Source organism: Anthonomus grandis, chromosome 13 (genome assembly GCF_022605725.1).
Source record: "Anthonomus grandis grandis chromosome 13, icAntGran1.3, whole genome shotgun sequence".
In the NCBI taxonomy this organism is placed as follows: Eukaryota; Metazoa; Arthropoda; class Insecta; order Coleoptera; family Curculionidae; genus Anthonomus; species Anthonomus grandis.
This window is the reverse complement of record NC_065558.1, coordinates 7,767,086-7,781,991: the sequence shown is the minus strand read 5'-3', so window position 1 is coordinate 7,781,991 and position 14,906 is coordinate 7,767,086. Positions and strand designations below refer to the sequence as shown.

General features: G+C 32.2%; 2 protein-coding genes across 6 annotated transcripts in view; one reads left to right on the top strand and one right to left on the bottom strand.

Moving 5' to 3' along the window:
* The window catches only part of LOC126743878 (polyhomeotic-proximal chromatin protein-like), a 63,684-nt gene extending 54,238 nt beyond the window's left edge, over positions 1–9,446 (bottom strand). For 4 of the 5 annotated variants that reach the window (XM_050451118.1, XM_050451120.1, XM_050451121.1 and 1 more), the window contains exons 1-2: positions 9,261–9,446; positions 9,154–9,196 (exon numbers count right to left, since the gene is read on the bottom strand). In XM_050451118.1, coding sequence (XP_050307075.1) covers positions 9,154–9,196; positions 9,261–9,396 — 179 coding nt within the window. In that variant the 5' untranslated portion in view covers positions 9,397–9,446. The remainder of the gene's footprint in view (positions 1–9,153; positions 9,197–9,260) is intronic. The other variant, XM_050451123.1, reaches the window with a different exon arrangement.
* Positions 8,476–14,906, top strand: part of LOC126743880 (D-2-hydroxyglutarate dehydrogenase, mitochondrial) — a 91,523-nt gene continuing 85,092 nt past the window's right edge. Inside the window, exon 1 of the mRNA XM_050451127.1 lies at positions 8,476–8,666. The gene's annotated coding sequence lies outside the window, so the exon portion shown is untranslated. The remainder of the gene's footprint in view (positions 8,667–14,906) is intronic.

The following is a 14,906-nucleotide window of genomic DNA, read 5'->3' as shown; positions in this document are numbered from 1 at the left end:
TAAGTAGTAAAAATAGGACTGGGACCAATACAGTATTTCCGGTGTAAACTAAGCTAATGAGTCTTTAGTTTTTTTTAGATATACACCTAACCTAAAAACTTCCGTGTAACACATGTGAAAAAAAAATTCTAACCTAAGTTTATTTTCTTTTCAGCATGTGACAACTTTGACCATGCCCAATAAACGATGCATAATGAAATTGTTATTTTCGGTGAAAAAAATTGTTGCCTTGTGTCGTAATTTCTCATAAAACTTGCATATTCAGCGCTTGTAGCGTTGTGGTGGCTTTTTTTTTGTTAAGATTGCAATACGGTGAGTTTTTATTGCTTTACCAGTCATAATGGTATTCTAATGATATGTTTAAAGGGGCTTCTTTAAGTGAGGTAAGTACTTAGTTTTCTCCACTAAATGAAATAACCTTTTCAAAGATGCATCATGTTTGAAAGAGACAAATAAAAAACTTCATCTATCAAGTGTCACTTGTCAGTCGGTCGTAGAAAGTAAAATGTCCAAAATATTAATCCTAAGTATTATTTGCCTACTAATATTCACAACAAAGTATAAAACCCATCACATTTTCACCAATTGTACTTCTTTCAATAAGATCTCTAATAAGCAAGAGAGAGACCGATAGATCTATACCTTAACGGTAAAACAGAATAAGTCTTCTTGATTTAGAACTTGCATCTCTGGACCAACCTTTAATTAGAACTTCTGCCGCCATTTTTTCCACACATATATAAATCACTACCCCACCCTAACTTTTCAAAAATTTAAAATCCAACCACCCTCTCCCTCGCACCCCTTGCTTTAGCAGCACACGCAATATTATTATTATTAAGGGAGTCCCGCAACGGTCCTAATCTCCAGTCCTTTGTATATATATATCCCCCTTTCCAATTCTATCTAGAGGGGTGCGTTCGCACCCTATTCGGAAGGGTGGTGTTCCCTCTCTGTCGCACCGGTCGCACCAGAAAAGGACAGTACGATATTCGGGCGGTTCTTTAGGAGGGGAGCCCGAGGGTGGGTCACGTGACTCAAAGAGGGATCGAAAGGGAGAAGGAGTGAGTACGAATGAGACGGGAAGCGATTTAAAAAAAAAATAAATTAGTGAGAACGAGATGATTAGATTCGTTGTCTTTTTTTTCTTTCATTGTTATATATACGGGGGTGTCCACTGATGAGGGTCAAAATAATGTTTTAGCGGGTAAAAGCGGTTTTAATTTATTTTATTTTTATCTATTGGTCAGTATGCCGCTGATAACTGCAGATAGAAATCAGTGTAAATTTTTGGCATACATACTTACTTATTGCTTTAGTTCGTAGTTAGTCACTGGTAGCAAGGAAATAGCAATACAAACTTCAAATCTGTAAATGAAGTTTTTCATACAGGGTGTCCCAAAAGTATGGACACACCCAAAAATCTTGGGAAATATGGACGCTAGAAAAAATCTTTAAATACAAAAGTTTTGGGGAATCAATCGGTGCATCTGATGGTGACCTTAAACTTGCCCTTGAGCTTGACCTTCAAGGTTATTTGAAGGTCAAAGCGATTTTTTTAAATGGGAACCCCTATTTTTGATTCTGAAAGAGCGGAAAATTTTACGTCCGGGTAAAGTAATCCCGAGAGGACAAATAATGACTTCTTAAAAATCTCGAGAGTTCAGTGGTAAAAGAAAACAAATAAAGGTCATACCCTAGGTAAGTCTTAACGAGGAACCCAACGGTGACCTTGGATTTGACGTCGAACCTCATTTTCAAGGTCATTTGAAGGTCGACCTCATTTCTTCAAATGGAAATCCTTATTATTTAACCTCTATTTGACTATTAATTTTTTGAAAGACATATTTTTCCAATTCCAGACATTCTAAAGTAACTTGTATACCATACAGATGATAATTGTAAATAAGGTGTAATTTTTCTTTTACGGTATGAAGAAAAAATTAATTTAACTGCCTTGAATATTTTGATATTTGTTTTCTTTTAGGCACTTGTGATTATAGTTTAGCCTGAAAAATCCTGAATTATTTGAAAAAAATCTTTAAAATATTCCAGGCATTCACAACTCATTTTTACCCGTGTCAGGTAGTTTGAATTAAATTGAAATTTTCCTTGTAAAGGACTGCCTGGAAAAATTAATCTTTTTTATTCCAGGCGCTTAGTGTGACTTGGAAATGAATTCCTAAATTGTTTGGAACAATATCTTAACATTTCCAGACATTTTAAAGTAATTTTGATGCCTTACAGGTAATTGTGAAGAAATTAATTTCGTAAAAATTTAACGTCAACATTTATTAATTAAATGCCTGGAAAAGTCGATTTTTGTTTTATTTCAGGCACTCATAATCATATTGTTGTCTGAAAAATAGCCTGGAAAATCCTCAATCATCTGGCAAAATCTTTAAAATATTCCAGGCATGCACAACTAATTTTTACCCGTTTCAGGTAGTTGCAATTAAAATAAAATTTTCCTGATAAAGGACTGCCTGGAAATATTAGTATTTTTTTATTCCAGGCCTCAGTGTGCCTTGGAAATAAATTCCTAAATTGCCTGGAACAATATCAAAAATTTCCAGACATTTTAAGGTAATGTTGATGCCTTTCAGGTAATTGTGAAGAAATTCATTTCATAGAAATTTAACGTTAGCATTTACCAATTAAATGCCTGGAAAAGTCGATTTTTGTTTTATTTCAGGCACTTATAATCATATTGTTGCCTGGAAAATATCCTAGAAAATTCTCAATCATCTTGCAAAAATCTCTTAAAATTTCCAGATATTTTAAAGTAATTTTGATGCCTTACAGGTAATTGTGAAGAAATTAATTTCGTAAAAATTGAACGTCAACATTTATCAATTAAGTGCCTGGAAAAGTTAATTTTTATTTTATTTCAGGTACTCATAATCATATTTTTGTTTGAAAAATATCCTGGAAAATCCTCAATCATCTGGCAAAATCTTTAAAATATTCCAGGCATGCACAACTAATTTTTTAACTGTTTCAGGTAATTTGAATTAAAATGAAATTTTCCTGGTAAAGGACTGCCTGGGAATATTAGTATTTTTTATTCCAGGCACTCAGTGTGCCTTGGAAATAAATTTCTAAATTGCCTGGAACAATATCTTAAAATTTCCAGACATTTTAAAGTAATTTTGATACCTTACAGGTAATTGTGAAAAAAATAATTTTATAGAAATTTAACGTCAGCATTTACAAATTAAATGCCCAGAATAGATTATTTTAATTTTATTTTAGGCACTCATAATTATATTGTTGCCTGGAAAATAACCTCAAAAAACCTTAACTATCTGGAAGAAATATTTAAAATATTCCAGGCATTCACAACTCATTTTACCTGTTTCAGGTAGTTGCAATTAAAATGACATTTTCCTGGTAAATGACTGGCTGGAAATATTAGTATTTTTTATTCCAGACACTCAGTGTGACTTGGAAATAAATTCCTTAATTGCCTGGAAAAATCTCTTAACATTTCCAGACATTTTAAGGTAATTTTGATGCCTTTCAGGTAATTGTGAAGAAATTAATTTCGTAAAAATTTAACGTCAACATTTATCAATTAAATGCCTGGAAAAGTTTATTTTTATTTTATTTCAGGCACTTATAATCATATTGTTGCCTGGAAAATATCCTAGAAAATTCTCAATCATCAGGCAAAAATCCAGACATTTTAAAGTAATTTTGATGCTCTTCAGGTAATTGTGAAGAAATTAATTTCATAGAAATTTAACGTCAGCATTTACAAATTAAATGCCTGGAAAAGTTTATTTTAATTTTATTTCAGGCACTCGTGATCATATTGTTGCCTGGAAAATAGCCTGGAAAATCCTGAATCATCTGGCAAAATCTTTAAAATATTTCAGGCATGCACAACTAATTTTTACCCGTTTCAGGTAGTTGCAATTAAAATGAAATTTTCCTGATAAAGGACTGCCTGGAGATATTAGTATTTTATATTCCAGGCACTCAGTGTGACTTGGAAATCAATCCCCTAATTGCAAGGAACAATATCTTAAAATTTCCAGACATTTTAAAGTAATTTTGATGCTCTTCAGGTAATTGTGAAAAAATTAATTTCATAGAAATTTAACATCAGCATTTACCAATTAAATGCCTGGAATAGATTATTTTTATTTTATTTCAGGCACGCATAATTATATTCTTGCCTGGAAAATAGCCTCAAAAAACCTTAACTATCTGGAAGAAATATTTAAAATATTCCAGGCATTCACAACTCATTTTTACCCGTGTCAGGTAGTTTGAATTAAATTGAAATTTTCCTTGTAAAGGACTGCCTGGAAAAATTAATCTTTTTTATTCCAGGCGCTTAGTGTGACTTGGAAATGAATTCCTAAATTGCCTGGAACAATATCTTAACATTTCCAGACATTTTAAAGTAATTTTGATGCCTTACAGGTAATTGTGAAGAAATTAATTTCGTAAAAATTTAACGTCAACATTTATCAATGAAATGCCTGGAAAAGTCGATTTTTGTTTTATTTCAGGCACTCATAATTATATTGTTACCTGAAAAATAACCCTCAAAAAACCTTAACTATCTGGAAGAAATATTTAAAATATTCCAGGCATTCACAACTCATTTTTACCCGTGTCAGGTAGTTTGAATTAAATTGAAATTTTCCTTGTAAAGGACTGCCTGGAAAAATTAATCTTTTTTATTCCAGACGCTTAGTGTGACTTGGAAATAAATTCCTAAATTGCCTGGAAAAATCTCTTAAAATTTCCAGACATTTTAAGGTAATTTTGATGCCTTACAGGCAATTGTGACGAAATTAATTTCGTATAAATTTAAAGTTAACATTTACCAATTACATGCCTGGAAAATTTTTTTAAATTTTATTTCAGGCACTCATAATCATATTTTTGCCTGGAAAATAGCCTCAAAAATCCTTAATTCTTTGAAAAAATTTGCCAGGCATTTACGACAAACTCGGTGCCCCTTTTCAAGCAGTTGGAATTGTAACGTAATTTTTCTTTTATTGCACTGCCTGGAAAGAAATAGATATTTTTCATTCCAGGTACATAATTAATATTGGAAATAGTTCTCAATTGCCTGAAATAATTTTTTTCTATTCCAGGTATTCTCGGCTAATTTATATCTTTTTTAGACAGTTGCAGTTAACATAAACTGCCTGGAATATTAAAATTTTTTTCGCCTAGGCACTGAGTAGGCCTTAATTGTCTGGAAGAACTAGTATTAATCATTTCCATGCATTTACAACAACTATGTAATTTTTCCCCCTTTATGCAATTCAATTTAATATTTTAACAAGGATGTAGAGCAAAATTTAAGTTTGCCGCCATATTTTCCCGCTTAGTACTATTTCTCGACACTTAGAGGGCGCAACATTTAGCCGACGGTTCAGTGTTGTTCCATTTTCGATTATGACATGTGAATTAGATAGTGATGGATGTATCGAGTATGATGTATTATGGACTGTCTTGAGCGCTAAGAGTTTCGCCAATTTGAAAGTGTAAGGTTGTTATTAAATCGTTATAATTCCCGTATGTCCTAAGGGATTTTCATAATTATTTGTCCAGATATTAACAATGAATAACTAAATAGATTTTTGGGGTTTACGACCCTCTATATACAAAGGTTTTTTTGTGAACATTATTTAAAGAAATCAAAGAGGCTCTAACTTCAAAGCTTCCTGAAGAATTTTAATAAATATTAGGCCTGACATTGATTATAGATACCTATTTCAACTGATTTATAATGGATATAAACCTCTAGAAAAGATAACAGAAGAACGGTTTGAGAAAATAGATCAGTTGGGACCAGTAGAAAAGCTTTTGGTCAGAGAAAACTAATTAAAAAAGGACCATTTATAAGAGATTGTTTAACAGGTGCTGCCCCGGCAACAGAATAATTATTTCATAAATAAACCCCAGATACCAAATATCAATCAAATCGGACCCATAGGAAAAACCTTTTGATGGTCACGTGTCCCTCAAACCCAATATTTTAAAAATTTGATACAAACCAATAATTATTTCTTAAATAAACCCCAAATACCAAATTTCAATCCAATCGGACCCATAGGAAAAAAGTTTTGGTAGTCACGTGACCCTAAAACTCAATATTTCAAAAATTTGTAAAAAATTAATAATTATACCCTAAACCAAACCCAAATACCAAATTTCATTCAAATCGGGCAAATACAAAAAAAGTTTCAAAAAAAAAAAATTACCACATAAAATAATAATACTCATTAAATCCCGATTAGATTTTTTTTTATCATTAGGACCCACTGTGTTGTAATTTTTGTCTAGCAAAATGCCTTGTATAGACACTGTGTCGCATGAATATTATATTATATTACACGGAAATTGCTAAAATGTCAAACGTTGCCGAATTATCACGGCTAAAAGAACCCGATTTGGTAAAAGATATGCACATATTCGGATTCTCCAGAGTCTCTGGAATAATTTCGTACCAATTTCAGGAAGTTCTGAGCTATTTTAAGCATTTTATCAATGAAATTAGGAAGCAAGTCCGAGCCAATTCATCCATGTTGACGTCATGCTGTCAAAACGTAAAAGTCGGCAATAAAATTGCGCGTAGACGTCAAAATCGACCATTTTCAGACGATGATTTCGGATATAAAAAAAGGTTTTTACCTTATGATTTGTACATGGAAAAATAGTATAAAGCCTTAGAAACAGTTTAGCGTCAATTCTGGACCGATTCCAATCGGTTTTAGTAGTTAAATTTCGATTATAAAAAGGGTTTTATTTTAGGTGGAAACGGGCGAAAATCGTCGGTTTCGTTGCCACGGAGACGCGCACTTGTTGGGTGCTAGACCACATTAGTTTTTATACCCTGATTATCGGGCCCGTAGGGGTACCAATATTCAGCTGACCGATTTTTTGGGACCTATCATGGAAAATTGAATTTTCTTGGAAAATGGTGATATATGAAATAAAACGGATTTAGTGAATTATAGCCAGATAAATTCCGCGTGTTTGAGGGCAAAAATGGTCTTCGTAGATGGCATAGCCATTGCGGTATTAAGCGTCAAAGTCAAAAAATAGTGTAGAGCAAAAACTGCTCTACGTAGATGATTGTAGAGTATGTCGAAAAATTGGTTTTAAAAGGTTCTTTAAATGCTCCAATTGAATGAAACCTTTAAGTGCCGCCAATAAAAAGTTATTAATATTTGAAGAAAAAAAGCGTGAAAAAGGGTATTTTCAACTGAGCGCTGCTCACCCTGTATAAATGATAGCGTTAAACTTAATACTTTGTTTTATTCGGAAAGGATGTAGGTTTAATTAATCCACATGAATTTTTTTTTAATTTTGCACCATAAAAATTTTACACAGAAAAAAATAAAAAAAATACATTTTTTTGGGTTTTTTTGATTTTTCTCCTAAAAAAAACATTTTTTCAAAAAAAGTCCTAAATAAAAATTGTAGCTCTCGATAAGGCGCACACATCTTCTGTGAGTCACTATTGCCGGAAAGATACCGTTAAACCGTCAGAAGGGCTAGAATATCACAAATGTCTGAAACTTTGAGCGTTAAAAAAAATACTTCCCGTTTGCTGAGAATAACCAAAAACTATACAGATAAGGTCCTCATTAACTCTAATCGATCTGTTAAATTTCATAATATTCAAGAAACCCTTGCGACCTGTATCGAATTCCCTTGACCAAATCGATGAAAAAAAATTTTTTGAGTTTGAAGGCGTTCTAGTCCTAAACAAAAAAACAGATGAAAATTTGAAAATAATCAAATTAAAGCCTCATATTTCTAGATTATAAAAAGGTAAACATCGTTTCTCTAACCCAAATACAACCAAAGTTATAAACACTTTTGTCCGACCGGTCTGAATTTTGTGCGAAAACTCCACTGCGGGAGAGCCCCATAATAAGAGCTACGCTCTTATAACAATAAATAAATATCTGACTTGATTTATAACGGTTCCAAGCCTCTATAAACAACAATTTTTTTTTGGTAAAAAGCTATTTATAGGTATAGGTACTTTAACTAAACGACATACCAATGCTACGTTCCTGATTCAGTTATATCCAACCGATGTTTTATAAACAAACTTGCAACTGTGGCAACAGCTATTAAAAATTTCTCGTACAAAAACCCTCCTTCCTCCCTTCCGTCTAACCCCCCCGCGATACCCACCATTTATTTACCAGCGGGTGCTCATTCAATCAACCTTCGGGTCTATCCCCTTTAAAAGCGACTCTTGAATCACGTTACGGGATATCCCCTTTAAGAACACGCCGTTGCGTGGATCTCCGTTTTGTTGGCGCACACTGTTGCCGCACCTTTCACTATCTCATTCACACCCGAGACACTTTTGGTATTATAAACGGTGCTCAATTAAATTAATATATGATTTCTAGTCGGGTTTTACGCTATTTTTTAATAAATTTAATGTATATTGTGTGAAAACAATGGTTTTTGGTTAAGACTAAAAGGGGATGTGGCAACGGGGCCAACATGGCCGCGTCAGTGTAATAGAGGATCGGACGCGTCGGTCTATCCCCTTTAAGTTTAGGACAGCGAACAAAATAAAAACAACCGATGGTCGTCGCTTGTGTGTGATTTTGTGCACATTAATATTGTGATAATGTTATTGGGGATTTATTAAGTGATACAAGAAGGTAAGTTGGTATACCCTTATTAAAAACATTAATTTCACTCGGGTTGTTAAAGTTTAAACATTATTCATGTGATAATATAAAAAAACACTTACCTTATATACAAAAAAAATTATAATACATAAAACAAAATGAACCTCAAACTATTTAACAAGACTTGTCTTGTCACCATATTGCAGTTGTACTGCACAAAATAGAAAACCGAACGAAAATTACTGAGGGGGTTAAGCGATATTCGCCCTAACGTCCCGGGACGATAAGGTCGGCAACATTGTAACGATAAATTCATTGGCCTGGGTGATAAGTGGAAGTAGGTGAAACGATTGCGCAAATGCCGCTTTTCACATTCAAACCGGTGGTAGGGAGGGTGAGAAAACAATTGAATTGGTGCGTCGCCATTTTGCTTTCTTATATTTTTTTCCTGGTCGATAAATCACAAAACAAAAACACAACATTTAGGTTATAGATTTAACGTGTGTGTGTGACGTACCGTTTCGATAATTGTTCTGATGTGTTGTCGTGCCTCACGAGGACTGCGGGACGCCCACCAAAAAGGAAAATGAAAATAACTAAATAAAAATAGCAACAAAAACTGACCTTTTCGTAAAAAACCCGAAACCCCTACTACGTTCCATATCACCAAAGGAAAATAACGGAAAACAACGTCGTCATTAATATTATAACGGGAACTCAAAAGGTAAAAAATAATTACTAAGCTGAGCGTTAAAAACATGCACTCGAAAACCGCACACGCACCGAATTCGCTCTCGTTCACTTTAAAACTCACTAAAACGAAAGGCCAAAGGTGGTGCTCACAAGGCGATCACTCGGACGGCGTCCCTTGATTCTGACCAATCAGAACACGTCCTGCCCCACCCCTGAAGGGCGCGGGGGGTAACCGTCCATATTAACACCGAGGGTCTCTAATCCCCCACCAATGCCAAAACAAAAGCCGCTCGGGTGAGTTCGGTTTCGGTTCGGGTAAAACGATATGGCGATTGTCCAAGGGGGATTGGATCCGTTGCCATCCTTTTCTAGCACACTCAAGATTGGAGAGTGCGCGTTCCGTTTAATGGCTGCTTAGGTTTTTCGGTCCTAGGGACGCATGCCCGTGCGTTAAGCATGGAGGCTCGACTTGGCGTGGGTTTTAGTTAGGATGAATTATGTAGATATGGCGTTAATAATGTCTCGTGTTTGGAAATTCCCTGTTTTGAAAGAAAGAGAAAAAGGAATGGTGGATTGGATCGGGGTGGGGGAAGCGTTTTGAAAAGTTTCTTTCAAAGAAAAAATGCTTGATTGAATTTGTTACATTATAAACTATACCATACAAAGAGTTTAGATCTTATATTAATAAGAAAAAATGGCAAGATTCATTGGAGGTTTACAGAAATCCCTCGATAGCAAATCATGTAACTCAATTTTTCTCAAATCCTCGCTGCACACACGAGTTACCTACGTTTAATTCCGAAGTTTTATTAATGATACAAGAACATTAATAAAACTTCAAGCCTAATGCAAAAAAGTGACAATTTTCAATTCATAATATCTCGGAAAGGGCTAGATCAAAGTACTACTTGTGACCCATTAGATCTATTAAAATTTGACATAGAATACAAAAATATATTAATATACGGGGTGCTCCATTATAGTTTGGATAACTTTATACATTAATTCCTGTCATGTTTCACCATTTTATAGAGTGCTACTCTGTATATTAATTTGATGTGAAACTGTTTAGTTTTAAATCGAAAATTGGCTGATTTAGAACAAGTTTTGTAGTATTTCAATGGCTAGTAAAGTTGTTTAAGAAATGTCTTTAATTTTCAATAAAAATTCAGAAAATGGCCACAAATCAATAATCACTCAGAATACACTTTTGAAAATTCGTATATATACACATTCCTCAATAAATTTCATTGGACGTCTATTTTAGACGTTTTTTAAAAAAATTAAAAATGTTTTTTAAGGAACATCATTTTTTGCAATAAAAATTCAGAAAATGGTCATAAATTCAAAACCACCTAAAATACCCCTTTAAAAATGTGTACGCACTTATTCTTTAATTAATTTCATTAGACACCTACATTAGCGTTTTTCAAAAAAAATACATTTTTTGAAAAAAAAATTTTTAAGCAAATTTTTTTTTTCAATGAAAATTCAGAAACTGGCCATAAATCAAAAACCACTCAAAATATAACTTAGAAAATTTGTATACGTATTTCCTGGACAATTTGGTTGGACACCTATACCAGCGTTTTTGGAAATTTGTACAAGTCATAATAGTCATAACTCAAAAAATTGACCAGATGCCATTTTGAAAATTTGTACACGATGACACGTATTATATTTGTACATCGAATGAAAGACATCCCATAAAGAATATTCCTGGACGTGTGTGGTTTCCCCCCTATATATAAAACGCCATTCCAATCTACAACACGAGTAAAATACAAAAAAGGGGCTCAGGGGCCGCGGGCGCATTTACGAGGGGCTTGATTAAAGTTCGGTTAAGTGGGGGCGCCCCCTCGTTCCAAAAGTGGCGACAGGTGTTCGTTCCTTTCAAGGGATTTGAGTCGGGTCAGAAATGGTCGAGACAGTGTTGTCGCTTGGGTACAATTGTATCCAATTGGGTACATTTTGATTATCATGGTAGAAAAGTTCGGTTTTTATTAAATAGAATTTAATCAAGTATTGAAGGGACTTAAGTCAGGATCTTAAAGGTCTCCCATTTTTTTTTGACGATATCTTGTACAAATTTGGAAAAACGCTGAAATAGGTGTCCAACCAAATTGTCCAGAGAATATGTGCACAAATTTTTAAAATGGCATCTGTTCAATTTTTTGACTTATGACTATTGTGTCGAATAATTGGAGAAAAAAATCAAGATTTTCAAAAAATATTTTTTTTCTTAAAATCTTGTACAAATTTGGAAAAACGCTGAAATAGGTGTCCAACCAAATTGTCCAAGGAATATGTGCACAAATTTTCAAAATGGAATCTGGTCAATTTTTTGACTTATGACTATTGTATCGAATCATTAGAAGAAAAAACAATATTTTCAAAAAATTTTTTTTTCTCAAAATCTTGTACAAATTTGGAAAAACGCTGACATAGGTGTCCAACCAAATTGTCCAGAGAATATGTGTACAAATTTTCAAAATGGAATCTGTTCAATTTTTTGACTTATGACTATTGTGTCGAATAATTGGAGAAAAAAAATGAATATTTTCAAAAAATATTTTTTTTCTCAAAATCTTGTTCAAATTTAGAAAAACGCTGAAGTAGGTGTCCAACCGAATTGTCCAGAGAATATGTGTACACATTTTCAAAATGGAATCTGTTCAATTTTTTGACTTATGACTACGGTGTCGAATAATTGGAGAAAAAAAATGAATATTTTCAAAAAAATTTTTTTTTCTCAAATTCTTGTACAAATTTGGAAAAACGCTGAAATAGGTGTCCAACCGAATTGTCCAGAGAATATGTGTACAAATTTTCAAAATGGAATCTGGTCAATTTTTTGACTTATGACTATTGTGTCGAATAATTGGAGAAAAAAATTAATATTTTCAAAAAATATTTTTTTCTCGAAATCTTGTACAAATTTGGAAAAACGCTGAAATAGGTGTCCAACCAAATTGTCCAGAAAATATGTGCACAAATTTTTAAAATGGCATCTGTTCAATTTTTTGACTTATGACTATTGTGTCGAATAATTGGAGTAAAAAAATGAATATTTTCAAAAAATATTTTTTTCCTCAAAATCTTGTACAAATTTGGAAAAACGCTGAAATAGGTGTCCAACCAAATTGTCCAGAGAATATGTGTACAAATTTTCAAAATGGAATCTGGTCAATTTTTTGACTTATGACTATTGTGTCGAATAATTGGAGAAAAAAATTAATATTTTCAAAAAATATTTTTTTCTCGAAATCTTGTACAAATTTGGAAAAACGCTGAAATAGGTGTCCAACCAAATTGTCCAGAAAATATGTGCACAAATTTTTAAAATGGCATCTGTTCAATTTTTTGACTTATGACTATTGTGTCGAATAATTGGAGAAAAAAAATGAATATTTTCAAAAAATATTTTTTTCCTCAAAATCTTGTACAAATTTGGAAAAACGCTGAAATAGGTGTCCAACCAAATTGTCCAGAGAATATGTGTACAAATTTTCAAAATGGAATCTGGTCAATTTTTTGACTTATGACTATTGTGTCGAATAATTGGAGAAAAAAATTAATATTTTCAAAAAATATTTTTTTCTCGAAATCTTGTACAAATTTGGAAAAACGCTGAAATAGGTGTCCAACCAAATTGTCCAGAGAATATGTGCACAAATTTTTAAAATGGCATCTGTTCAATTTTTTGACTTATGACTATTGTGTCGAATAATTGGAGAAAAAAAATGAATATTTTCAAAAAATATTTTTTTCCTCAAAATCTTGTACAAATTTGGAAAAACGCTGAAATAGGTGTCCAACCAAATTGTCCAGAGAATATGTGTACAAATTTTCAAAATGGAATCTGGTCAATTTTTTGACTTATGACTATTGTGTCGAATAATTGGAGAAAAAAATTAATATTTTCAAAAAATATTTTTTTCTCGAAATCTTGTACAAATTTGGAAAAACGCTGAAATAGGTGTCCAACCAAATTGTCCAGAGAATATGTGCACAAATTTTCAAAATGGCATCTGTTCAATTTTTTGACTTATGACTATTGTGTCGAATAATTGGAGAAAAAAATGAATATTTTCAAAAAATATTTTTTTCTCGAAATCTTGTACAAATTTGGAAAAACGCTGAAATAGGTGTCCAACCAAATTGTCCAGAGAATATGTGCACAAATTTTTAAAATGGCATCTGTTCAATTTTTTGACTTATGACTATTGTGTCGAATAATTGGAGAAAAAAAATGAATATTTTCAAAAAATATTTTTTTCCTCAAAATCTTGTACAAATTTGGAAAAACGCTGAAATAGGTGTCCAACCAAATTGTCCAGAGAATATGTGCACAAATTTTCAAAATGGCATCTGGTCAATTTTTTGACTTATGACTATTGTGTCGAATAATTAGAGAAAAAAAATTAATATTTTCAAAAAAAAAAATGTTTCTCAAAATCTTGTACAAATTTGGAAAAACGCTGAAGTAGGTGTCCAACCAAATTGTCCAGAGAATATGTGCACAAATTTTCAAAATGGCATCTGTTCAATTTTTTGACTTATGACTATTGTGTCGAATAATTGGAGAAAAAATGAATATTTTCAAAAAATATTTTTTTTCTCAAAATCTTGTACAAATTTGGAAAAACGCTGAAATAGGTGTCCAACCAAATTATCCAGAGAATATGTGCACAAATTTTCAAAATGGCATCTGTTCAATTTTTTGACTTATAACTATTGTGTCGAATAATTGGAGAGAAAAATGAATATTTTCAAAAAATATTTTTTTCTCGAAATATTGTACAAATTTGGAAAAACGCTGAAATAGGTGTCCAACCAAATTGTCCAGATAATATGTGTACAAATTTTCAAAATGATATCTAGTCAATTTTTTGACTTATGAAAATTGTGTCAAATAATTAAAAAAAAAAAACAATATTTTCAAAAAAAATTTTTTTTTCAAAATCTTGTACAAATTTGGAAAAACGCTGAAATAGGTGTCCAACCAAATTGTCCAAGGAATATGTGCACAAATTTTCAAAATGGCATCTGTTCAATTTTTTGACTTATGACTATTGTGTCGAATAATTGGAGAAAAAAAATGAATATTTTCAAAAAATATTTTTTTTTTCAAAATCTTGTATAAATTTGGAAAAACGCTGAAATAGGTGTCCAACCAAATTGTCCAGAGAATATGTGTACAAATTTTCAAAATGATATCTAGTCAATTTTTTGACTTATGAATATTGTGTCAAATAATTAGAAAAAAAAAACAATATTTTCAAAAAAAAAAAAATTTTTTAAATCTTGTACAAATTTGGAAAAACGCTGAAATAAGTGTCCAACCAAATTGTCCAAGGAATATGTGCACAAATTTTCAAAATGGCATCTGTTCAATTTTTTGACTTATGACTATTGTGTCGAATAATTGGAGAAAAAAAATGAATATTTTCAAAAAATATTTTTTTTTTCAAAATCTTGTACAAATTTGGAAAAACGCTGAAATAGGTGTCCAACCAAATTGTCCAAGGAATATGTGCACAAATTTTCAAAATGGCATCTGTTCAATTTTTTGAC